Source organism: Lingula anatina, chromosome 2 (assembly GCF_051362555.1).
Source record: "Lingula anatina isolate TDL-2025a chromosome 2, LinAna3.0, whole genome shotgun sequence".
Lineage (NCBI taxonomy): Eukaryota > Metazoa > Brachiopoda > Lingulata > Lingulida > Lingulidae > Lingula > Lingula anatina.
In genome coordinates this window covers 13,468,635-13,496,023 of record NC_141768.1, presented here as the reverse complement: position 1 = coordinate 13,496,023, position 27,389 = coordinate 13,468,635, and the positions used below count along the sequence as shown (strand labels likewise).

The 27,389-nt window shown below is 35.7% G+C and overlaps 1 protein-coding gene across 2 annotated transcripts; it reads left to right on the top strand.

The window, feature by feature from the left end:
• The first annotated feature begins 4,585 nt into the window (after positions 1-4,585).
• On the top strand, positions 4,586-26,674 carry LOC106155611 (uncharacterized). 2 transcript variants are annotated; one of them, XM_013530514.2, is made up of 31 exons: positions 4,586-4,765; positions 9,183-9,316; positions 9,615-9,704; positions 9,972-10,890; positions 11,269-11,354; positions 14,027-14,083; positions 14,510-14,549; positions 14,783-14,884; positions 15,206-15,277; positions 15,452-17,748; positions 17,969-18,097; positions 18,273-18,303; positions 18,588-18,676; positions 19,363-19,440; positions 19,666-19,776; positions 19,935-20,006; positions 20,382-20,486; positions 20,709-20,740; positions 20,899-20,989; positions 21,262-21,346; positions 21,675-21,724; positions 22,144-22,234; positions 22,540-22,678; positions 23,064-23,165; positions 23,412-23,472; positions 23,734-23,769; positions 23,976-24,043; positions 24,168-24,238; positions 24,555-24,618; positions 24,871-25,382; positions 25,930-26,674. In XM_013530514.2, exons 1-31 carry the CDS (start codon positions 4,654-4,656, stop codon positions 25,959-25,961), a joined length of 5,958 nt encoding a protein of 1,985 aa, XP_013385968.2. In that variant the 5' UTR covers positions 4,586-4,653; the 3' UTR covers positions 25,962-26,674. The 2 variants fall into 2 exon arrangements, with proteins under 2 accessions (XP_013385968.2, XP_013385969.2); XM_013530515.2 differs by lacking the exon at positions 14,027-14,083.
• Positions 26,675-27,389: the final 715 nt, after the last annotated feature.

Sequence of the window (27,389 nt, the reverse complement as noted above, 5' to 3'; positions counted from 1 at the left end):
GAATTTTGACTAACTAAATTATAGTTCTAAACCGTACAAAAGGGCACTGTTTGCTCTCCAAAACACACACACACACACACACACACACACACACACACACACACACACAAAAAAAAAAAAAAAAAAAAATCCAGGGTCCTTCAGCAGGCCCCGAACCCCACACCAAGGGGGCGATGGTCGACTTCGCATCTGAGGCCTGTCGTTCCGGACCCCCCCCCCCCCCCCTTTCAAATAATCCTGGATCAGCTCCTGATAACGTATGTATCATGTTAATAATTTTTACAAATCGTTTGAAGACAACTTCCCTCGCGCTTTACTGTCCCATTTCTATTTTATTGTAACCTTTTATGCAGTAAAAATGGGTGTTGGCTGACCAGAAGTTGGAGGCAGCTAACAGTTATCAAAAACATAGGTAACATATGTATCGATGGATATTAAAATCGGTATATGGCAATGTAACAAAGAGGGATGTGTTACGTAGAAACAATGCATGCATGACGCCGCACGCACTCACATAGTTGCGCCGACGGACAGCTAAAAACGTAAACAACAACAACAACATTCTACGCGCAATTTGGTAACGTATGTATCAGTAACGTATAGAAGTATATATACAGATTTGACATTTAATATGGAATATTTCAGTTTCGAAGGTATGCCTAGGTAAAAATCCGTTCTTTTTTCAAAAAACTCCGATCTCATATAAGATTTGTAAATGGAGAATTGTGTAGTCAGGTGTGTCGCTACCAATTAACTGACTTCCATGTCTGTTGCGCTGCTACATTATGTAATATGCAGTGATTTAATCGGGTAGTGTTCCTTTAGGCTGGTGAGGGCTTGGCTTAGGCAAAGCTTGGTTCTGTCAAAAAAGTATCCGTATCTCGGCAACTATTGCATAGAAGAATTTGAAATTTTGCATGCAAGCGGTCAGTTTTGCAGTGCGTAAAATGAGCTAAGTAGTGCTTTACAAATTTGTTAATTTGTGGCAGATTGGCGCAAAAAAGATTATAGCGCCAAACGGAACGGTCCGCACAGTTTTATAGAGTAATGCCTAGACTGATGTACCTACACAGATGTCACACCCAATGCATCGAAATCATACCTCCAGGGTACAGGACGCACTGTCTTTCAGGATATGCTGCTGCAACTAAACAAAAGCCACCCAGTCTGTTCAGAACGAGGGGTAAATTGCCACCAAAATGCGTTTTTCAAGGCCCTTAACGAACACCAAACTGGTTTTAGCAGGTTAGAATACCAGAGGTACCCACTGTGAACAGCAAAACATCGTTTTCTGTTTCTCTAATGAATTGGGGGCCAAGACCGTTTCTGCGTAGAACACTGAAACCATGTGGCTTTCTTTATTGAGGTCAGATTTCACCTGTACCGCCCAACTAGTCAAAACAGAGTTTACAGACATCCAGAAGAGGCCTACGACGAAGCATGTGCCGCGCCTTAAGTGACACAGGTCATTGACAGCGTCAGTATTTGGAGTGGATACCACATTGGTGCCAAAACACCAATGGTAGTCACTGACGAAAACCTGAACCAGATCAAATAAAGGAATAATCTGGGAACCACTTGACTATCATTTGATAGGGGGCACCTTAGGAACAATTTTAGGTTGCACGGTGAGATTGCCGGTTTACACAGAGCACTTTTAATAGCAGATAACTTACAGAACCAAGGGAATTAGCAGCTACTCTGGTCATCAAAATCGCCACATTTGAACCGCATAGACAATATGTGGGTAAGTCATTACTCGCCGAATCAACTGTCTACATGCCCTACATCAAAACTGGACCAAATTGGACAATTTTGGAGTGATGCCTGGAATATTATTCCAGATTGAGCTCTTAAAACCTATCCCAAGGAATGCCTTGCCGCTTGAGAGCGCTGGTAACAGACAGAAGAGGCCAGGCGTAACAGCGACCGTTACTATGACTAGACATTGACATGAGGGTCTTTTGTGGAGCGTGTAACTCTTTTACAGACGATAATTTGGAAAATATGGAGATCCAAAATATCTCTTTTAATGGATGACACAGAATAGGCAATGCATTTCTGTTTGCTTCAATGTCGGATACAACCAATGAGCTGATGTCACCATGACATCAAAGAGATCATTTAAAGTTATTAAACCACGATTTTAATCCTTATTTTCAGTTATCAGTCAGCAAAATAGGAAAAAAAAAACTATGAAAGATGACTTAGAAAAAATATTCCATATTAAATGTCAAGTCTGTATTTTGACACACCTTTGAAGATCTACATTACAGTTGTAAAAAACAATCCGAGCTTTCGGCCCTGGGCCTTCTTCAGGGATTCCTATCAGTAACGTATGTATCGATACATACGTTACCGATATAGAAGTATATATATTTATGCATCTTTGAAGATCTACATTTAAGTTGTAATTTACAATCCGAGCTTTCGGCCCCTGAGCCTTCTTCGGGGATTATGAACAAAAAACAACTTAAATGTCGATCTTCAAAGATGCACAAATATATATACTTCTATATCCATTAAGATCTATGCGGTGAATTACAAATGTATCATGAATCATACGTTACTGATACATACGTTACCAAATTGCGCGTTGATTGTTGTTGTTTACGTTGTTGTGTCGGCGCAACTATGTGAGTGCGTGAGACGTCATGTATGCGCGCACGTACCGGTATGTTTCTGCTTTGCACATTCCTCTTTGTTACATTGTCATAACGAGTTTGATAGCCATCGATATATACAGTACGTTAGAAATGGGACGGAAGTTGTCTTCAAAGGATTTGGATGCATCATGTGAACAATTTTTACAAATCCTTTGAAGACAACTTCCGTCTTTTGTCCCGTTTCTATTTTATTGTAACGTAATGTGCAGTAAAAAATTAGGTGTTGGCTGACCAGAAGTTGGAGGCAGCTACCAGTTATTAAAAACATAGGTAACGTACGTATCGATGGATATCAAACTCGGTATGACAATGTAACAAAGACGTATCGGTAACGCAGTGGCGGATTTAGAGGGGGGGGGGGTCAGAGGGAGTCAACACCACCCCCCCCCTTCGATTTCTGAAAAATATATCGCACCAATATTCCCCTCTTGAAATTAGACTTTTGACTAACTAAATTATAGTTCTAAAATGAAGAAAAGGGCAGTGTTTGGTCTCCAAAACACCTCTCCTTCAGCAGGCCCCGAAACCCACATGGCAAGGGGGCGATAGTCGGCACTTAAACAGTCGGCAATTAAACTCGAGACTAAATGTGACATCTTTGGTACCACATCATGCCTAAGATTTCTATTACACTATTTAAATATGAATTTAAACATATAGGCCTACCATTTGAGTAAAAATAACTATCACTTAAGCAATATTGGATTTTCCAGAAAAAAGGAGTGACAGTAGGCCTATAGTTGGTAGTATTTTGGGGTTCTGGGGTGAAGCCCACCGACCTCCTTGAATATATATATATATATATATATACATTACAACACATCCTGGATTCTAGTAGGCCTACTAAAATTCACTCAAATAGGCCTAATTAATGTAGGCCCCCTATCACATTTTATTTCCCTGTAGGCCTACCTATGATTCTATATGATGTGATAATTAAGTATCAAATGAATTTTTTTCCAAAATGGATACTTTCAGGTGTGCACTCTTCTGAGTTTAGACTTTGCACGATTGGATATCAGAAGTCCAGTGCTGTGGGTTGATATCGTTGTTTTCGTTACACACTTACTGCGACGCGTCGCGGGTGAGCTAATGACCGGCCTATATCGACTCTTGATAGGGACGACTGGGCGCTTCTGTTACAAAGTTCCTGCGACACGTAGGCGAGCTAACAACAAACCCATATCAACGTGCAACGAATCACCTTACTGCGACACGACGGGCCTATATCAATTACAAATGGGACGAGGCGGTCGGCATTACAGAGCGTTGACAGCGTTCCTACTTTTGCAGTTGACGCCGGCCAGCCAACTCCGGGTCGATCTCGATTTTGTTTCCTTTATTCACTTGCAAGTAATCTAGATGAAAGCAATAATTAAGCTTCTAAATAGATAGACATGCGCCACTAATTATTTCTAAACAGCTACGATGTGTTGTCCTCTTACAACACTAATATTCCAATAAATAAAACACTTTATTTACCCAGAATTTCAATTCTGTTCTGTAGGAGTTATTCACCGAGAAAATGTGCAACTGTGTATTCGCCGAATTTAAAAAGATTACATAATCGTAATATTATTAGTCACTCGATTTTTTTTTTTTTTTTTTTTTTTTGCTTGTTTAGTCAATTTGGAGACAAAATAATTAATTAATGAGTTGTGATTTGGCTAAGCGAATAATACAAAATTTTTTAGTGCTCTGCTATAACAAGGAGTAATTGTTGTAACTCCTTGGCTATAATAACTCCAAAAACCTGTAAACAAGCCAGGCAATCAACCAATCTAGAACAAAATATATAACCCTAAACATACTATATAAACTCCTTTAGCCTCAGTGGGCACCAACCCACTGAAGGCATAGTCTAACCATGGAAGTTTCCATTGGTCTAACTAAACCCGCTCAAACAGTGGGATCTTTCACAATTGTAAAATAGGACACATATGGATAGGTGGCGGCACATTCTGTGTTGACGTGTGCTTGAAGAAAGATGGCAGCCCGCATGAAAGGGCTGCTGTTAACTATGTTTTTAGCTTCACTTCACTTATCTCAATCCCAAAAAATATCTAATCTTCGCTTGTGTGCTGATCCTAACTGCGAAGGTGAGTGTACTAAGTTGAGTGACTGGATTGAACCTTTTAGTTTGTCTAAAGCAGTAAAACTTATAGCATCGGTGAGTGACTTTGGTGGTAACTGCTACAGTCCAGTGGGTTCTCGGAGCTCAACACGTTCATTTTACTGTTAATTTTACTGTGTCCCAAGAAGCCCGGACACCCAATCTAAGAAGCGATGCAAGAAGGAAACTGTTGTTAGTCGTAATACTCTAAATGCACTCACACCTCTTTCATAACTAAACCAGAGTGAATGAGTTAATTTGCATCGGGTGAATAGTCAGGTTTTCCTTTAACACGTACCCCACCGTAATATAAATCTTTGATGTAACGATACTGTGGGTTAGTTACAGAGCATTTCTTCTGCAAATATAGATAAAATTGCTTCTGATACTCAGTATGAATTGCTTGGTCCTCCTGTGTGTGAGCTTGGGTAAATTGTGGGTTATTTCACTTAAAAAGAGTATGAACGCATCCTTAAAGCTTTGCAGCATAGCACCTAGGAAGAAGGCCATGCTGCAGGAGGTGCTTGCCTTTTTACTGGGAACCCTATTTTCTTGTACCACCCTAGTCTGGATACCCACACCTGATATTATCCCAAGATACCTACAACAGTGGCCAACAGATTCTCCCTTCCCTACTAATTTTCTTTGCAAAAATGAGTTCTGTGCAGAAAAAATCTCCTCTCCCCCCCCCAAAAAAAACCCCCAAAAAACAGAGGTCTATTGAATTAAGTAGTTAGAGTGAAGAAGAAATAAAGTTCTTCCAATTTTCCCCAAGATTGAGCTCCCCCGCCCCCCCCCCCCCCCCAAAAAAAAAATTAAAGATTAGTAGTAATAATAATAATGACTCTATATTCTGAAGTTTTTTAGTAGACTCCCCGTTTTCCTTAAGGCAAAATTCCAAAACTACCCTTGTGAAGTCGTGTCCCATGGTGTTATAATATTGGCCAGGAACAAAACTTAAAAATTCTTCTAGAAAGAAGACCCCCAACCATGAAATATCTCAGTTTCCCACAGTTTTAACTTACTAGTACTAGATCAGAGGTGAAACAAAAGTGGTCATGATACAGCACAGAATGACTGGTGTAGTACAAAACTTGTTTAACCAATAGTAGAAAAGTGAGAAAACTCAGAAAGTGCAAATAGAATTTAAGAATGCAGTAGATTACATTACTTATGAATCTTTGCCAAAAGTCTTCTGACCCACTGGCTTTTCTAGTCTTCTGTGTCTAATATTGAAAAGTGAAGTGAAACAAACATTTTAGGTATTGCTGCATTATTTTTCAAAACTTTAAACTTCCCAATAACCAATCTCCTGGCATCTTGGTTAATTTAGTCAACAAATATACAGTATCTGGTAAAAATTATCCTGTACAATGTTGTTGTGTGAAAACACTTTAAAAGCAGTTTTTAAAAGTTTGTATTAAAAAGGTTTATGGCTGATGTTTACAGCTGAAAGTTTGTATTAAAAGGTTTACTACCTGAGCAAATAAAAGCATAGAGTTGCAATGTAAAAAATTAAAAAGGTTATGAGCTGGATAGAAACCCTTTTATGATAGACACTGCCATATTTTTTAACCTCTCAAGATAAATAGATTGAATAGGAGTAAGATTTGTCCTAATAATGCCACTTGCCATCTCATGCAAGACTTGCAATTTTTTATTATGTACAGACACAGATGTGTCTGTACATATAGCCATCATCTGCGTCTGTCGTTGCCGTCGCTGTCGTCGCCGTCGTCGCCGTGCACTTTTACCGATAACACAATAAGTGGAAAACCATTTTACCTTTTGACTTGAAACTTGCAGAACTGATGAATATTCATAATACGCAGGTCAAGTTCGAAAATCAGCATGATCGGGTCACTTTTAGGGAATTTATGCTGTTTTTTCACTTTTTTCAGCATATATGCAGCACCGATAACGCGATAAGTGGAAAACCATTTTACCTTTTGACTTGAAACTTACAGAACTGATGAATATTCATAATACGCAGGTCAAGTACGAAAATCAGCATGATCGGGTCACTTTTAGGGAATTTATGCTGTTTTTTTCACTATTTTCAATATAAATGCAACACTGATAACACAATATAAGAAAAACGGATTGGCCAATTGTAATTATACTCACAGGAGTGGTCAATCTTACTAAAACGCAGGTTGAGTTCGAAAATAAGCATAATCGGGCCATTACTTAAGAAGTTATACTGTTTTTTCACATTTCCTCAGATTCAATTATTAGGCATGTTAACAGTCTCATTATTTAACTAATAAGATGCCTAAAAGTGTTTGTTTGATATTTCCTGCATCTTTACAACATTGTCAGTTGATTATGTAAAAAACATGGTAAACTTGTTGTCATGTATTGTGTAATAAAGTGTCAAAAATGGAAATAAACTCATATCATTGCAGTTTGTCAGATTCAATCATCCACTATGTTCAGAATCTCAGAATGGAGGAAATTGGACATTTAACACTGTTCTATTGATACTTTTTCCATCTCATCAATTTTCTTAGTTGGTCATATAAAAATGGCAGTAAAATGTTTATTTTGTTTTATGTTAAAAAAGTGTTAAAAATGGAAATAAACCCATTTCAGAACAGTGCTGTCTTGTTTACATTTTGGCATTATCAAGGCGTGACTTTGAAGTTCCATGGGCCTGAAGACCTTTGCTAGTCACATTTTCTGAATATCTGTGATACAAATATTTTATAATTAAAAATTGATGGTCATTAAGCTGTTAAACTTATGTAATATTGCATCAAAATTTGAAGAAACCCCCATTTTGGGCACTGCATCCATGATGACCATTTAAGGAAAATCATGTCACTTACTGTTCTCAAACTTACAGGATAGAAACATGGGACTGAAATACAGCTTCAGTAGGCAATGCAGTCTGTTTTTTTTTTTTTTTTTTTTTTTTTTGGCAGTTAAACAGTTTTTTGTGAAAATTTAATTTTTCACATATTGGCATTTTCAAGGTGTGACTTTAAAGTTCCATGATCTTGAAGACTTTTGCTTGTCACATTTTCTGAATGTCCATGTTACTAATATTTTATTAATAACATTTGATTGTCATTATGCTGTTAAACATTATGTAATGTTGCATCAAAATTTGAAGAAACCCCTATTTTGGGCACTGCTCCTATGATGACCATTTAAGGGAAATCATGTCACTTACTGTTCTCAAACTTACAGGAAAGAAACATGGGTCTAACATACAGCTTCAATAGGCAACGCAGTCTGTTTGGTAAATTTTTCTGGCAATTTAACTGTTTTTTGTGAAAATTTAATTTTTCACTTATTTGCATCTTTATTTTGTGTTCTTTGTCTGTACATTTGACAGCTTTGCTGCCTTGTTGTAGGATATACTCTTATTTTTCTTCTACATTTATGATATTGAATGAATTTTGTATATCCTTTCATCTTAATTGTGAAAAAAAAAAAAAAAGGATGGACAGAGAACATTACAGGAAATTGCTTATGGATACCTTTGTTGACATTGAATTATTTATACAGTTTATAGCTTCTAAACACTTGAGTGTAAGCTCAAGGATGTGCTTGATGTCTAAAGCTGTTGCAATATCTTGTAATTTACTACAAGTAAATAAATACAGAAAATAAGACCAGGATGGCATAAAAGATGTTGGGAGGCCCCATCTTTAATACATTAGTAAGTCCTGTTTTACCATACACAAAATTCCCTTTTTCTCTTATTTTTTTATGAAGAGACATCATGTCCAGAAATTCAGCCATCACCTGCCTCTATTATCATCATTAGAATTGCCAGCTTCAGTCTTATCCAGTTAACATAAGTTATTATTCTCAAAGTAACATTTGACAGCTTTGCTGCCTTGTTAATCCTTCATTTACTATTTCCTTTCTTTCTGGAGGGATGCTGCATATATATATATATATATATATATATATATATATATATATATATATATATATATATATATATATATATATATATATATATATATATATATATCTTGATACCTTGGATACATCTGCCACTGAATAGGCACTGATTATGATGGGAGTTAATTATCTACCACCATTTTCATATCACCTTTTGCTCCCTGGTGGCATTTTGTAAATGAGTCTTTCTCATTAACTTATTTATAAACGTGCTTGGCAAAACAGGAAAGTAAAATTACACAGCATACACACATCATTCTTATGGATTATTCATCACTTAAAATTGTATTGATTTGTTGGGTTTCAAAAATGATGAAAAAAACTTGGACTGTTAGTGTTATCTGTATCATCTCAAAAAGCATATTTTTCATTGGTTTGCAGGTACTATTTCTCTTGCACGTAATTTGTGATGAAAATTGTGAAAAAACTTACACTGTTATCTATATCAACTCAAAAAGCACATACTATTCATTGATTTGCAGGTACTATTTCTCTTGTACGTACATTAAGAAAACATAATCCTAAAGAGCCAGGATTGCTGTCATTCCAACCCAACCATGTCGTCAGAGTAACTAGTAAATCTGCTGGAAATAGGCCTGAATTCTGGGGTGGAGAGGTAATCATTACAGAAATTATTTCATTTCGTGGCAATTTTGGAGTCTCCAGACATTTTTGTACAGTGTAAATGTAATGTTATACCTGTGAGATCTTACCTGTGTATTTTGACTTTGACAGTTGTCTCTTTTTTTTTTTTTTTCAATAAACATTTTGTCAGTATGATTGAGCATTGCTGATAGAATACAGACATTTCAATTAATGCTTTTCTTCTTCTGCAAGATGTTTAAAATGTCAGTGACTTGGCATTAACATAACAAAAAAAAAAAAAAAAGAATTGAAAACTTACTCAATTTCAGATCAATGGAAAGTTTGGTTACTTCCCTCGTTCCTTTGTAACAGAATATAAAGTTTATGTACACAATCCAGAGCATGTGGTTCATACTGAGGTAAGGTCCTGTCGTTCACATTATCTCGCTCTTTTTTTTAAATTAATATATATATATATATATATATATATATATATATATATATATATATATATATATATATATATATATATATATATATACTTATGGCCTTTTGAGATAAGGTTTTAATACTGCAGACTTAACCAAAGGATAATATAACTAATTATGTAATAATTATAATTTTTAAGGTAGTAACTGATACAAACTGTATCTAAAGGCACTTTTAAGTACACATTGCTTTAACAGGAGCAGCAGCCACCTCAAATAAATGAAGCACCCCCAGTGGAACCTGATCAGTTGTCAGACCAGCCTTCTACCGGAGCTGACCAACTTCAAACAAGTGACCCACAGCACTCTATACATACTGGACATGACCATGCTAAACAACAACAGCAGCATCAACAACAACAACAACTAAATGAAGGACATGAACATCACAGTGGTCATCAGCAGCAGGCAGAACAAGGGACTGTTGATGATATTGTAGCTGCAGAAACACAACGTAGGCGTCAGGAGGCAGAATTGGTGAGACAGCAGTTGTTGCATCAACAAGAACAGAAAAATCAACAGCAGCAAAGTAACTCAGACTTAGATCCAGGAAATGCACAACAGCAACAGGATCCAGTGGAGCAACAGCAGCAACATCAACCAGTACAGCAACAGGATCCAGTGCAACAGCAGCAACATCAACCAGTACAGCAACAGGATCCAGTGCAACAACAACAACAACATCAACAAACAGTGCAGCAACAGCAGGAGGATACAGTACAACAGCAGCAGCATCAACCAGTTCAGCAACAGGAACATCAACAGGACCCAGCACAGCAACAGGAACAATTCCAGCAGCAGCAAAAACTTCAACAAGATTCATTGCATCAACATCAAGATCCATCACATCACCAGCATGAGCAACAACATGATCCATTGCATCAACAACAACAGCAGCACACGCAGCAGGATCAACAGCAGGACCCACTGCAGCAACAACAGCAGCAAGGTAACAAAGAGCAGCAGCAACAAAATGAGGATGATGAAGAACAATATGATAGTGACACAGAATATGATGATGAGGAAGAAGATGGAGAGGATGAGGATGAGGAAATGAGAGAAGAAAATCAAAATGGTAATGAAGAATATGATACAGAATTACCTGAAACAGAGCCAGGTAATTATAATCTAAATAGTTTTTAAATGTCTAATATTTTCATGTAAAACCCCACAAATCTGATTTTTCTTTCCATGCTTATTACAAATATATATTTTTTCTTTGAAAAAGTATAAGAATGAAAAAGCAAATATCAGTTTTACTGATCTTGAGTCAGAATTATTATTCATATAATTTGCTCAAAGACACTTAATAAAATAGTAAATATATTGGTAAGTAATAGGTAGTTAATATCCCCATAAGTTACAATTATTATTGATAAGAATTTTTGTCTGTATGTTTGTATGTGTGTGTATAAGAGCACACATACTTCAGTGTGTGTAATATTCAGAAATGTTGCCTTTCGTCTATCCAAGCTATTTTTAAAAATTATTTTAGACACAACCACCCCTTCAGGTGATGTAAGAGAGGAACCTGGAGAGCCAGAGGAGACTCATTCTGACACTCATCAGACTGAACAACAGGTTTGTTGTAGCAGTGTGCCCAATATATAAGATTTTATGGATCATTAGTTTATTGCCAAATAAAGATCAATTAGAGGGTGTTGAGAAGCAATGCTGAGGGTAGAGGTAATACTGTTAACTGGGTTGTTTCAAAGGAAGTGCAGTCATTTTGTCTCCTTCACATCACATAACCATGACTGTTACCTGGAATAAATTGCACAGAAAGTGGACAGATGGCTATCTTCATCAGAATTTTTTTGATACATTTGTAGAAAAGTGATTATGTTTTATACCATTACTTATTTCACAATTTCTTTTAAATGTTCTAACATGGTGGTTGTAGAAATTTGTAACTTTCCTTTATGAAATTTTACATTCTTTAACACTATCTTAAGCCACTGCTTTTATTAACATTTTTATGTACAGACACAGATGTGTCTGTACATATTGCCATCACCTGCGTCTGTCGTCGCCGTCGCCGATCATGTCGCCGTCGCTGTCGCCGTCGCCGTGCACTTTCAGCATTAACACCATAAGTGGAAGACAGTTTTACTTTTTGGCTTTATATTTACAGCGCTGACTAATATTCATAAAACGCAGGTCAAGTTCGAAAATCAGCATGATCGGGCCATTATTGTAGAATTTATGCTGTTTTTTCACTTTTTAGCATATATGCAACACTGTTAACACATTTCAAGGAAAACCGATAGGCCTGTTGTCATGAAACTCACAGGAAAAATCGATCTTACTAAAACGCAGGTCAAGTTCGAAAATCGGCATGATCGGGCCACTATTTTAGTAGTTATGCTGTTTTTTCACTTTTCAGCATATATGCAACACTGTTAACACATTTCAAGGAAAACCGATAGGCCTGTTGTCATGAAACTCACAGGAGTAATCAGTCTTACTAAAACGCAGATCAAGTTCGAAAATCGGCATGATCGGGCCACTATTTTAGCAGTTATGCTGTTTTTTCACTTTTCAGCATATATGCAACACTGTAAACACAATATAAGAAAAACAGATGGGCCAATTGTCATGAAAGTCACAGGAGTGGTCAATTTTACTAAAATGCAGGTTGAGTTTGTAAATCAGCATAATCGTGCCATTATTTTAGAAGGTATGCTGTTTTTTCACATTTCCTCAGATTCAATTTTTAGGCATGTTAACAGTCTCATTATTAAACTAATAAGATACGTGAAAGTGTTTGTTTGACATTTCCTGCATCTTTACAACATTGTTAGTTGATTTTGTAAAAATGATGGTAAACATGTTATCGTGTTTTGTGTAATAAAGTTTCAAAAATGGAAATAAACTCATATCATTGCAATTTGTCAGATTCAATCATTCACTATGTTCAGAATCTCAGAATGGAAGAAATTGGACATTTAACACTGCTCTATTGATACTTTTCTCATCTCATCAATTTTCTTAGTTGATCATATAAAAATGGCAGTAAACTGTTAATTTTATGTTAAAAATTGTTAGAAATGGGAAAAAAAACATTTCAGAACAGTGCTGTCTTGTTTACATTTTGGCATTTTCAAGTAGTGACTTTGAAGTTCCATGGGCCTGAAGACCTTTGCTAGTCACATTTTCTGAATATCCATGATACTAATATTTTATTATTAAAAGTTGATGGTCATTATGCTGTTAAACATTATGTAATATTGCATCAAAATTTGAAAAAAACCTATTTTGGGCACTGCTCCCATGATTACCTTTTAAGAAAAACCATGTCACTTACTGTTCTCAAACTTACAGGAAAGAAACATGGGACTAAAATACAGCTTCAGTAGGCAATGCAATATGCCAGATAAACAGTTTTTTTGTGAAAATTTAATTTTTCACATATTGGCATTTTCAAGGTGTGACTTTGAAGTTCCACAGGCTTGAAGACCCAGGCTAGTCACATTTTCTGAAAATCCATGATACATATATTTTGTTATTAAAAATTGATTGTCATTATGCTGTTAACCATTATGTAATACTGCATCAGAATAGAAGAAAACACAATTTTGGGTGCTGCTGCCATGATGACCATTATGGGAAAACCATGTTACTTATGATTGCCAAACTTTCAAAAAAGAAATACAGGACTAAAATGCAGCCTGAGTTGGAAAAGCAGTCTAATTGACTTCTTTTTCTGGAAGTTTTACATTTTCAAAGTGTGAACTTGAACTCCCATGGGCCTGAAGCCTTATGCTTGTTTCACATTTTACTTACATTGGTATTACCTGTTGAGCATAATTAAAATTTGATGTTGAATTTGCAGTTTAACATAATGTACTTTTGCATCAGAATTGACAGTAGCCTATTTTGTTATTTCCTGCTTTTTGTCTGTACATTTGACAGCTTTGCTGCCTTGTTATCCTAGCTTCTGCTAAAACAAGAAATATGAACAAATATCTGTGGGATGTGGTGACGTTTTAATCTATTACACTAAGCAGGTTGTAAAAATGCTGCCACAGTATGACCTAGGGTTCTATACTACCAAGTTGAATTTTAAATTTGATTGCCATTGTTTTTTCTTCTTTGAGGGAAATCATTCACATTTTAAACGATATCTGAGGTGCCGTGATGTAATATGATGTTTTCTTGACATGCTAAGTAATTTTCTTGTGTTGGTAGAAGCAGTGTGACACTTTCTTTTTTATGTTTTGAGTGGCTTTATGTTTATATCTCCCCTCCAGCCTGAAGCTAAAGGGCTATGGAGCTCACTTACATCAATGTTCTCTTCAGAGGAAAAGGTAAACACTTGAACAGTCTAAACCTGCATGCTTTCACACTTCCTAACTTGAGCTCATGCTTTTAGTATAAAATATTCATGTGGTGTTTGGGTATGAATGAACATATTGATGTGATATAATTTTTTTCACATAGAGAAATTGTTTTTATCTTATTAATAAATAGACTTTATGGTTTACTGGCTAACACTTGGAGATGAACAACACTTGAATTCATATCTACAAATGAATATCACACTGTATTCTCATGGCAGAAAATACAAAGTGAAAACTAAGTTTGAGATTATTGAATTATCTCAGTAATTCAATAATCTCATAATTATTGAGTTATCTTAAAAACAGTTTAGTGTTTCATGTGTTTTAATACAGTTTGAAGAAAGAGATCATTTAAATGGAAGGCTTATATCAATAATTTTGTTATTTTCCTAGAAACAAGATGAAGTGCGAGAGACTCAAGATTCAGCAACAGGTAGTTCAAAATTTAAGAAACTTTTTATCTGCCAATTGCACATTTGTAATCAATGGCATTGAATCAGGGCCAGTTTGACACTGAAAAAATGAAGAAAGTAGAGAGGGAAAGTTTATTCATGCAGTTTGAATTTAAGAATAACTAGATGTTCCCATTAGAGGAACGTGAGTACTCTCCTCACTGCCAAAATTTTATAAAGATGTACCTATGGATGATCTGTTACACTTTTAAAGATAATGACCATGACCCTGATGAAGCATTAGAACGCCTTAGAGAAAAGCACTTGCAACATGGAGAAACAGTGGAAGAAGAATATGCAGAAGAGCATGTAGACCGTAAGTTAACATATTTTAACCAAACAAGTTTAAAGATTCTAGTGACTATGTTGTATGTTAAATCTCATGTAAAGATGTACCTGCCTTCACTTTGAGTAGGCCTACAAAGTATAGACCTTATGTTTAGTTTAGGGGCCTGACATAAATTGCATATGCCTTTGCCTGCACTTTGGCAGAAATACCCTTATTTGTAAATAAACAAAATATTCAAGTAAATCACATTTTCTCTTTTTAATGTGGTTATTGATATTGTTTACCTTGATCAATAATTATGTAATTTCTAAATTAATGTAAACTAGTGGGAAATATTTGCTTCCTTAGATTTGAATGCAATACTGGAAGAGAAAACCAAAGAACCGGAAATTCATAAAGGTTCACAAGAGAGTGAGAAAGGTATGTGTCTTAGAGTTTGTTTAATGCCAGTAACATGCAGTAATTTAATTAAACAGTTTTTATCTTTAGTTTGTCAGTAAATAAAAAACATAAAAATTAAATTCTTATAAATGTGCATTAAAAAACCAAATTTAGAAAGCACATCTTTTAAAAAAGCTTTTGTGCCCTTTTTAGAACCTGTACCAGCAATGGAAGAAACCAAAGAGACAGGTGGTCAAGAATCAGATACCCAGCCTGACAGTACAGCCACTAAGAGTGAGCCTGCGGAAGAAAACAGTGTGCATGATACTGAATCCCCTGAGCAAACAGAACCAGATGACACCCCCACTATTACTGTATCCACTATCACTGGAGATGCATTGGTTGTGGATGACTCTTCTGCCACACCTACAACACAAATTATTGTAGAGCAACCAGTTGTTGCTACAACACCCACAGTTGAAGTACTGCAGCCTCAGGAACAACAAGAAAAGCAGCAACAGCAAGAACAGCAGCAGAGAAAACAACAGCAAGAAAAGCAGAGTGAGGAACCAAATCAACAACAACAACAGCAGGAGCAGCAACAACAACAGCAACAACACCAGGAGAAGCCCATAGTTACAGAAACAACCCCCATTGTTACACCACCAACACAAGAGGAGAACACTGCCACTGTCCCCCCAGCAGGAGATGCACAACCAATCATACCTCCACCAACTTTACAAGATGGTGAACAGAAACCAAACCAGGACAAAGAACCTCAAGAAGCAATAGACAACACAGGAGCAAAAGATAATCAGAGAGAAGACAAATCATCTCAACAGGATCAACAACCACTTGAACAGGTCCAACCATCTCAAGGCAGTACGCCGCCTCCAAAAGGTCATTTACCTGAAGAAGGCCAACAGCCTGGAGCAAGTCAACAACATCAAGCAAGCCATCAACCTGAAGTTCAGCCACTTGATGGGAGTCACCAACCTCAAGAGGATCTACCTTATGAGGAAGAAAGTGAGACTGAGGAGGAAGCCAGCATTTCTGAGTCTTCAGACAAGTCTGAGCCCTCATCAGTTGAAGAAACAACACCTGCCCCACCAGAGGCATCTCCCTCAGTGCCAGACATTGATGCAGATCAGAAAATACCAGACAAAGCTGGTCCTTTGGAAATAGAGAGGACAGAAGAAGAAAAACAGATAGATATAAAGGATTCAGCTGGTAAAATAGTTGAAGGCACACCTGACCCTAACAAAGGATTTCCTGATCCCACCAAAGAATTTTCTGAAGGTCAAAAGGCAGGTGAGTCTCAAGACAATACACCATCACCCCCAGAAGATGTAGCTGAAGGTATGAAACTGGATGACTCTGGAGCGGATAAGGCGGATATTGAAAAAGAGAAAGACAAGCCAAAACCTGAAATGACAAAGGAAGAAGATAAGGAAATAATTAAGGAAGGAATTCTTGGAACTTCTGCTGATGTGTCATCTACTACAACGGAGCAGGACTCAACAACCATCATTGATGGGACCACCATGGAATTGATAGATGGAACACCCATACCAATGGACCCTGATGACCTTTATTTTGCTGATGGTCCATCAAGTCCAAGCTTTACTGAGGCAGTGTCATCCATCAGCATCCAGCCAGTAGAAGAGACAACTGAAAGTGGTAACACTGCACAGGCAGATTTTGCATCAAACAGTATTCAGGTTGAGCCATCTGTATCGCCTCAGGAAGCCATATCTTCTGTAGAACCCCGTGAAAGTAGTGAAGTTGAGGGTAGTCAATCTGAGTTGACAGCTACTTCACCACAGCAAACACAGGGGATGACTTCCCAAGCAACAGTCCTGCATACAACGAGTGGAGATGCTAAAGCAAGTATCATAGACACTCTGAGAGAAACTCCGCCTGAAGGTATCAAGGATACTGCTAAGAAAGAGGAAAAAGATGAGAAAGATAGCACATTACAGGAAACTATTACAAATAAACCGGACACCATTACTACTGTGCCTTCTGTGGATGATGAGATACCAATGCCACCAGTTGAAGCAGTCACACCACCTACTGTTATGATACAAGATGGCACCAGTGGTGCTGGAACCCAGGGAGGAGGTGCAGACCCCCTGGGGATGGGAAGCACCCCTGCCATTGACATTCCATCAAAGAAGAATGACTCTGATGGCCCAACAGCCCCACCTCCCAACCAACCATATCTGGGGGACTTGGTCAAAGAGGAGTACAGGAGTGATGCAGACTTCCTGAACAGAAAACCATTGAATCATAATATTAAGTCGGACACCAGCACTAAAGCAGCACCAATGGGTGGTGATGGAAATGTGCAGGGGACGGACAGTTTGCCTAGGTCTCTACAAGGTGAAGATCAGGCTGGGGCTGCCCCTGAAAAAGAAAGTCTACACAAGCCTCCAACTGGTATTAAAGCTTTAGTATTTGTTGTGATGGCTACCAGTGAACCATTCATGCAGCTTTTGGTGGATTTGGTGAGTGTGTTATTTGTTTGGTTAAAGATTTTACATAATGTAACTTCATATTTTGTTCTGTTTTAATGTGTTTAAGGATGATTTGAAGAATAATTCAAATTAGACAATTTTGGATTCCATTTTGGTATAAAGCAGCTACTACATTTATTTTCAGTGCTGCACTGTCAGACCAATCTTTCTGGACTGTGATCCTTTTATTTTCATTCTTTTCATACTATAGCTGCCAGATCCAATGAAGGAAACCATTGCTGAGGACGTAGTGGGTCTTCCCCCTACCACCACCATGTTTGCGACATTGGTCACTATTGTCCTATCCATATTTTGGTCTTGTTTGGCTTGCTCTGGGAAGGTAAACAACACCATTATATATATATATGTATCCTTAATATTCTCAACCTAAACAAAAGTAATGCTTTATTGGTTTTGAAAGAGGTTATATATTTTGGTGACCTTACAGATATGAATGCTTTGTTAAACTTCAACTAAAGTAGTTATTAATAATGTATTGTTTTATCTATTTTTAGTCCAAAAGGAGAAAGGAGTTTGACTATATGGGTAAGTAAAACAACCTGTTAAATATTTTTGGTGCTGAACATGAATTTAAAAGAAAGGGTTAGATTTTTTTTCACATTTTGTTATTGTAGCTGATACCTGTGTGGTATTTGCTGTAGCTATATTTAAAATATGGTTAATAGGTCTTAGCACTGTATAATAACAGTGAAATACAAATCCCCCTAATTGCAGCTCTCACTTAATCCCAGTCTTTGCCTTTATATTATGTGTGAAGAAGAGTGATTTGAACTTTTCCTGTGTCAAATGATACTTGTATTATTTTTCAGCCAAGTATCGGGGGTTGGAAGAAAAGCTTTACATAACTACTAAAGAAAAAGAAAACCTAGAAGAAAGTCTCTCAGAAGCAGAAAAGAAGGTATCTTGATTAATTATATTTCATGTAAAAGGAAATGAGTCAGTAGGAAATTTTAATTAACAGTTTTACAAATGAATTAGTTTCCAAAGATCCCTTGATTATGCTTATTGTAATTGGTAACCAGATCAACTTTGAGAATGTGGAAATGATTATTTCTGTTTTAGCCAATCCTGGCTGATCAACACATTTTGATGAATCAAAGGGGTTTTTAAGGTTGGAGGAAACAACTCCACATTTCCTTGGAATTCCCATTTCATTGGAAATTTTGATTAACAGTTAGAATGTTGTTTTCGTAAAACTGCAGTTTCTGACAGATTCCCTAATTGGTGTTTTTTTACAGGCGCACAGGCGACCTTAAATAACGTGCACTTTTTCTGTTGTGCACCACTGATTATGTTGTTTTTGTAAAACTGCAGTGTCTGAATTTTCAGTCGGTGTTTGAAATAGGGGCACTAAGGTGACCTTGAATTATCTGCACCTGTTCTGCTGTACTACACTGATTATGTTGCTTTTGTTCAACAGATTTGAGGAAAATTGAAAAGAAAAAATTTAGCTTTAAAATTCTTGTTTGGAGAGTGGGTGTTGCACATTTAATGTCATAGATCATATAGATTATTAATGAATGCAAATTACTATTTTGCATGAAAAAACAACACATTTACCTATTTGTACCAATCCACTTGCAGTTAACTGAGAAAGAAAGTTTAGTCAATATTGTAGCAGAAAGTGGTGACAGTCTTCAAGCAGAACTCAACATGGTGCAGGTAGGCTTGCTTTTTGGTTTAATGGTATACCACAAGTGAAATACTTGTGATTCTACATTGAATGCCAGGAATAATAATCATATGTAAAAAAAAAAAAAAAAGAAAGAAACACGCAGGTGAAGCAGGCGACTTCCTCTTCTGCAAAGGCAATCATAAAAATGTTCAACAACTATTATTACTGATTTTAGGACAAGAAAGCTATGTAATAATTGTGATTTGTTTTAGGAGAAAAAGGCAATGATAGAATCTCAGCTGAATGTTCTCCAGGAGCAAGTTGAGCAACTCAACCTAACTGTGGAACAGCAGCAACTGGACATTGACTCAAAACAACAGGAGGTGAGACAAGCAGCAACAAAGGGCTTGTATTTTGGGACACGGTAGATTTGTCATTGATTTTAATATTATTTTTATTGATTTGTGCATGTTAATAAATGATAATGAATAATGATGATAATAAACAGTGCAATACAAAGTTTCTTTTCCTTTATTTTCAGAACGCTGTGCTAAACAATCAGATAACACAGACAGGAGAACATGTCACAGCCCTGGAGCACAAGTTAAATGAAGTGAGTTATTCTGAGGTTCAGGTAAAGTTTTCTCTTTTATATATTTGTTTTCAGTGAATGCCAGAAACATTATGAGTTTGGTATGTATGTTTGAAATCATATTACTTGCTTGATTAAAATATTTTGATAAAAAAACATTATTTGTGTTTCTGCACATTTTGCTCCAGATGTGTCCTTTTTCATAATACTGAAAGACCTTAACCATTATAATCTTAATGATTTTCATAAAACACTTGTATGTTAAGAAACAGCTGACTTTTTACTTATCTCCAAAGACTGTTTTGAAAACAGAACCTGTTTTCTGTGTTATAGGATTTACATACCATTGATTTGTTTTGAGCTATGAATGACTCTTAATGTGATTTTTTTCAACAGCTTCAAGATTCTCTTAGTCAACAGGAAAGTATGGCCACAGCATATAAAAACCAAGTGCAATTACTTACAGAGGAAAATAATCAGCTTAAGGAAAGCAAGAGCCAGGTAATTGAAATGTTGCCAATAAGAGTATAAGCTTTAAACGAAAATATTGATATTGAAAGAATTTTTGAAGTTTAGTATAAGGTTATGAATATTTTCCATCTTATTTTCAAATTTTTGAAGTAAACCACATGTCACATGTCATGGCTGTGTAAATTGTGAATGTTTTACATATCATGTGGTGAAAGTTTCATAATTATGAATGCCAATTGTTTTTGTTTGCAGTTGCAAGAAGAAGTTGAAGGATGGAATGAAAGGTATTTGTGTATTTTCTTAAAAGAGGCCTGAATTTCAAAGACAACATAACTAAATTGCAAGAAGAATGAACTGAAGTTACTTTTGTGCCAAATATTTAAGTATCATGTATGAAAACTATAGAAAATACTTCTACATGGTATGTTTTTTGTTTTTATAGAGTAAAAGACTTGACAGATCAAGTATCACTTCTTCAAAAGGAACAGAAAGAACTACAAGAGAATGTTGCATATAAGGACAATGAATTGGAGGTAAGTCTTTTTCCTTGTGTAACACACATATGTGATGTATACATTTATAACTTTTTGCTGTATTTTATTTACATATTATATATAAAAAGACAAAAGCACTCAAGTACAACAAATGTATGTGTGTGTCTTTATAAAACTTATTGTTGTGCAATCAGAGTATTAATGAAATCATCAAATCATCTCGTTCTTGTAACATTCTTTGTACCTTTGATTTATTGTAAAAGTAAAAATTATAGGTTTGTACTTAAGATTCTGCATTGATCCTCTACCAGGTGCTCAGAGATTGCTTTATGCAAATGAAATCATTGGAGAAGGAGAGAGAAGAGAGAGGACATGAAGAGGAGGATGCAGGAGAAGGCAAGTCCATTTGTTTGTGTGCTTTTCCTGGGATTCCTTTCTAGTAGGATGCAGACGCTTTGTACTTTAACGTCAAGACCATGGATAAAACTGAACCCCTGTGTTCTGTTGATAGATTTGTAAAGCCAAAGTTATAGAGTTACCACCATTGAGTATTAACAATCCATGGTAAATATTTCTGTTTTCAGAATTAGGTTTTTTATTATAATGGTAGACTGGTATTTAGTTTGAGTAAGTGTAAAATATAATATTTCAAAAAGAAATGGGAAAATAATGACTGTCCTCTTAATAAAATTAATGAACTTACACCAGTTTCATTATATTTTAGGACATGAAGATTTGCAGGACAAGATACAAGCTATGATGGATGTGTCTAGAGTAAGTAGGTTGTAGGACAATTTTTTATTATGAGACTTTTTATGTAGCAGCAATGTATTTAGCTCAGTGAATTTATGATTTTGATTGAAAAGTAGATTTTCATTTGAAGGCACTTGGTCCTTTCCATGCTGAATGGAAATTTAATTTTTGATTTAATATCATTCAATAATTATTTGCAGCATTTGGTGTAACAGTTTGTATTTGATGTCTAGCTTAACCTATGGCCTTTACATTATATTGTTAAATTGCTGAGATGTTACATTCAGGCATGTAGACAATTTGCTGCAAGAATTACAGGAGTTTTCATACTAATTAATTGTACATTTTGCCTGACTTTGGTTTGTGTATTCTGATTTGAAAAATCTTCTTTCTTGTGGTCATTGTATTTTGATGGAAAATGTGTCCTTTTTTAAACATAGGTGAGGGCGCAGTTGCAAGCAGTTAGAGAGGATAGAGATAGTATAGAAAATCAGTTAAAAATTGAAAAAGACAGTAGGAAACAATTGGAAGGTACAGGAATAATAGATTGTTTATGTACATCTATTTCAACATTATTTTACATTATTGTCAGTATTTTGAGCTTTAAAAATATTACAGGTAAATGAACACATCTTCAGAATAATAAATGCTGCCTAAAAAAGTGTTATGCTTTGAGAACATGGATCGCTTTTCTTGTATGTTCATTTTAGAGAGCTAATGAAGTTTCATCTCATTTTAACCACTTACATTAAGTTTTGAATTTGATTGCTATCGAATGTTAACCACCATATTATAAATCACCATCTCCTCATTTTTCTATTCCATTTTTATTTAAGATAAAATTGAATCTATGCAAGTTCAGATGGAGAAGTTAAGGGAAGGGCATTACAAAGCAGACCAACAAGGGAAAGAAGCACAGCACAAACTTGATGTATTATCCAATTATTTTAAGGAGAAAGAGATGCAACTTACAAAGTAAGTTTGTCTATAATGACATCTACCACCTACCTTCAGTTTCATTTACACATTTTATTTTAAAGACTATTACTCATTGCAATACATTACTTTGAATCGTTTTTTGTTTTCAAAATGAGTTTACATGATCAGAATTTAATCCAGTAATGAGTACATCACATGTAGACATTAGTGGTTGGTACTGTACTAGGTTTACAACGTAAAAAAAAATATACATAGAAGCAAGAATACCAAGTTTGGCATTGGTTTAAAGTCAAATACCTGTGTTATAATTTCAGTTTTCATTAATTTCCATACAATCATTTACAAGTGGACATTAAAGATTTTTGAGCCATATAATTGTTTTAGAATGGAAACCCGTTTGATAAAACCTTTATGTTTTTAGAGAGTTGGGTGAGCAGGAGGCCCTCAAAAAGCAAAGTCTGTCTCAGTTGGCCAGCGCTGGAGAAAAAACTGAAGCTTTTGAAAGAGAAAGTGCAGTATATAGGTTTGTAAGATATTCAGACTGTTTTATACAAATGAAGTGGTAACTGTTACAAAATCTTTTAGAACATTTGTGGTGCTGTGTTAATTGTAAAGTGTATACAATATGGATTGGAGAACTAAATGAATTGTGAAAAGGGGGGAAAACAAAGATTTAGTGAAAAGTAAAAGGAAAAAAAGATTGTTATGCCAAGCTTATTAAAAAATACATTATGGCATAAATGACAATAAAGGTTATTTTATTATATAGACAACAGATAAAAGATCTTCAAGCAGAAATAGAAAATGTGGAAAGGAACTTCAGACAACAGGTATTTGAAAATAGCATAGAAGTATTATATTTATTGTGGATAATGAACCATGTAAAACATCCATAAATACTTAAAAGTTCAAAAAATAAAAAAAAAATTTAGGTACTTGGTGTTTTTGGGCTTGTGGTTGTGTGGGTGGGGGGATGTAGCTGCATACCGATGGTTTTGTTGGAACTGGTGGGTAGAAAGGTAGAATTTTAAACTATTTTCAGTTATGTTCTTTGTCACGTTTAGTAAATTGTGTGAACTGTTGACTTTCAGATAGCGCAAAATGAGAAAAAGGCCCATGAAAACTGGGTAAGTAATTTGTTAAATTAGCGGTTGGTAAAAAGCACTGATTAATGATTTACAAATATACTTTTAAAACGGAACCTATCATGTTAGAATTAATGTTTGGTTTTGTACCAGAATTGTATATAACTTTAAAATGTTATACTTTTGCAGTTTATTGATACTTATTTAACATTATTTTCTTAGAAAAATATTTATTTATTTCACCCTAGCTTGCAGCAAGAAAAGCAGAAAGAGAACTCCAACAAGCCAAATTTGAGGCAACACAGTACAGGCAAAAGTGAGTAGATTAGATGTTTTATCTAAAGAAATGTGTTGGTATAGATAGGTCAAATTGAAAATGGAAATGGTATTTACTTTATGCTGTATTGTTTGAATATGTTCTGAACTGTGATTCATTACAGGCTTACAGACTTGGAACATAAGCAAGAAGAAACTATGAAAGGGTTGATGAGGCCCTTGGCTCTTTCACCAGGTATTTGTGATTAACTAATGTTTGATAGAGCAAACTATTTTACAAGGTTCTTTTCTGGTTTCATTACACAACAAATTTACTAATGCAATTATTTGATGGGTAATGTAATATTCTTTCCAAAAAAATAATGGTAATAATAAATACATAAAGAAAGATTGAAAGAATGCAGAATACCACTCACTGAAGATTTATGATGGGGAAATAGAAAAACAAGTTGATGACATCATCACAATGATGCTTTCCACAGATTCCATTGTAAACTGCATGAATATGCAAGCCAAAGTTCAACTTGTCATTTTGGATTGTTTCTATTTAGATGGACCAGTTGGGCCTCCTCCCCCTCCTCATCCTGGTCTGGACAGGCCCTCCCCTGTGTACAGGTGAGGTAGTAGTAGAAACCCATGTACTTTATGTATTATACATTTTTAAAAATTTGGTAGGCTAGTATTGAGTCAATACAAACCTGCTCTATTTTTTTACAGTCTCTGTTTTTTCTACAGCCTACAGGATTGTGACTGCAATGAATGTATGCATTCAGTTTTACAAAGCATTTCACATTTGAAAAAAAAATGGTGAACAGTGCAGTAAATGAGCAGCTATTGGTAACACATGTTGGTTTATCTTTTTTTCAGAGATGATGGTGTACGGGACTCTCCTCATATGATTCCACCCCCACCAGTGGAGAGAAGGCCTCTCTTTCCACCAGGACCTATGGGGCCATTACCACCCCCACGTATGCCCCCACCCCCTCCATTTGATCATAGACCCCCACTCCCACCAATGGACAGAAGGTCACCACCTTATGACAGACGGCCTCCTCCTGACAGGAGGTCACCTTTAGATCATCGATCACCTCCGCCATTTGACAGGGCACAGTCACCTCCCTACGACCACAGATCTCCAGCACCAATGGATCGCAGATCCCCACCTCCATTTGATAGGCGTCCACATTTAGATAGAAGATCACCCCCACCATTTAGGGACATGCCACCCCCACCCCCACACCTCAGAGGACCTCCCCCACCTCTGGGGCGTGACATGCCACCCCCACCATTTGGTCCACCTCCTATGGGACCTTATGGACCTCGCCCCCCTCCTCCGCCAGGAGATAGATATGAAGGCTCTAGGTCAACATCAAGACAAAGTAAGTATAGAGGGTTTGTTTCCATCAAACTTAAAGAAAATTTGGAGGATCCACTTTTTGGGGTTACTGAATAATGTTCAATGAAATATTGTAATTAAGGGCTCATAACTCCCTTACAAAAATATTTCAATCAAAATGATGGCACAGTCCGTACTCATGCCAATTTTTATGATAAAATCTTGTTCAAGGATTAAATTAAGCCCCATAGTGATTTGTATCTCCCCTCAAAACAGAAAGCTGTTAAATTGATCATAAACATTCCGAGGTGCTTATGCTAATGGTAAGCAACAGGAAATATAAACCTTGATATATTAATATTTTTGGGGGAGATTTCATTTTGTTTTTAATCAGCAAAATGGTAGATGCATTGTTGAAGAATTTTGGTGTTTTGATGATCATAAACCGAGTTTGTAACCTTAATATGATATCAACATTGTGCTGTTATTCAGTTGAATTACTAGTATTGTTTATGAAACAAAGAATTGATGTTAACTGTCAAAATTGATATGGTTCTGTTGCATGAAGAAATGTTCTTTTTCAATTTCAGGTATGCATAGAACATCTACTCCTACAGATTAATGTGTGCCATATGATGGAAAGATTTTGGACTATTACTAGGAAATTCATATGTATATACAGTCATTTTAGTGATGAACATCTTCAAAAAGACCAAGAGTGCAGTCTACAAAAGGATTAAGTCAGACATGAATATATCAGTAATTATTACAGTCTGCCAAAATTTGTTAATTGTCATATTGAAAAGGCAACTTGCAATCCATGGTCTCTTCCACTTATAATTGAAATAAAGGTGATGTTATAATTGAAATAAAGGTGATTTAGGCCTAACCTTATGTTTTCTAATTGAAAAGTCAGATTTCAAATATGGCTTGAAATCATATTCAATTTGGAACATGATGCCATTCGTCTTCAACTTGAAGGCAATGGTTATGATTTAAAACAATGTAAATAAGCTTGTTAGTATCATTCATTTGCAGGCACTGTGATGTCTTTATATTGATATTTGTAAATATTCAAAAAACATTCAATTTGATGTGTTTGAAGAGTTGCAAGTATGAATTTATATTTTGTTGTGCTTGAACAATGCAAATGCTTGTGTTTTCTTATCATGGTGCTATTATGACATGAAAGGAGAAGATGCAATTGTTCATAAGTTTTGCGTTTTGAAATTTATGATTAAGGTTCGAATTAGACATTGTATTTCTCAAATGAAACTAGTTATTTATTTTGTATCACATTCTCATTATACAAAATAAAATTTTATTTCAATCAGACTTTTTGATTTGTTTTCATATGGTGATTTTTTTACAAAGACCATTTTTCAAAACATTTATTAGCCAAGTATACTTATATGAAAATTTTTTATCTCAGCAGTTACCACTTTAAACTTTGCCCAACTGTTGTTTGTTGTTTATAGTTATTTATGTCTGATATTACAGTTGCATTTCAGTGTAAACGACAGTTTTGTTAAGGTTAGTTGTTTCTAAAAGAATGTTAAAGAGACTTCATATTTTAACTCGGTTCATTTGCTATCCCAGGTTTGGTCTTGCAGACAAAAAAATGAAAAAACTGCTTTACCTATAAATTGCAGAATTGTAGATTTTTTATGTTTGCAACAGTTTTTCCTTGACTTGATGTTTTGCACATAACCTGACTGAATTTAAGAACTGTAGCCCACCCTACTTCAAGTTTATCTTCTACATGCAGCTCATTGCACTGGAGATTGCAGTGTTTTTTGCAATCAGACTCCAATGAGTCACATGGAACAAGAACAAACTTGTGTATCTTAATAGAATTGTGCTTTACAGAAACTCCCGATTTGTTTTTGTGAGAGGCAGTAACATGACAGTTTCCTGCACGGTAAAATAAATTAAATGCCAGGCAGTCTTGATAAGAGAAGTACTATATTATTGCACTGGTATTTTGGACTTTCCACATTTTACATTTTTAAGTATCTTTTGACAACAAATTAAAGCCCTGCAGTTTTGT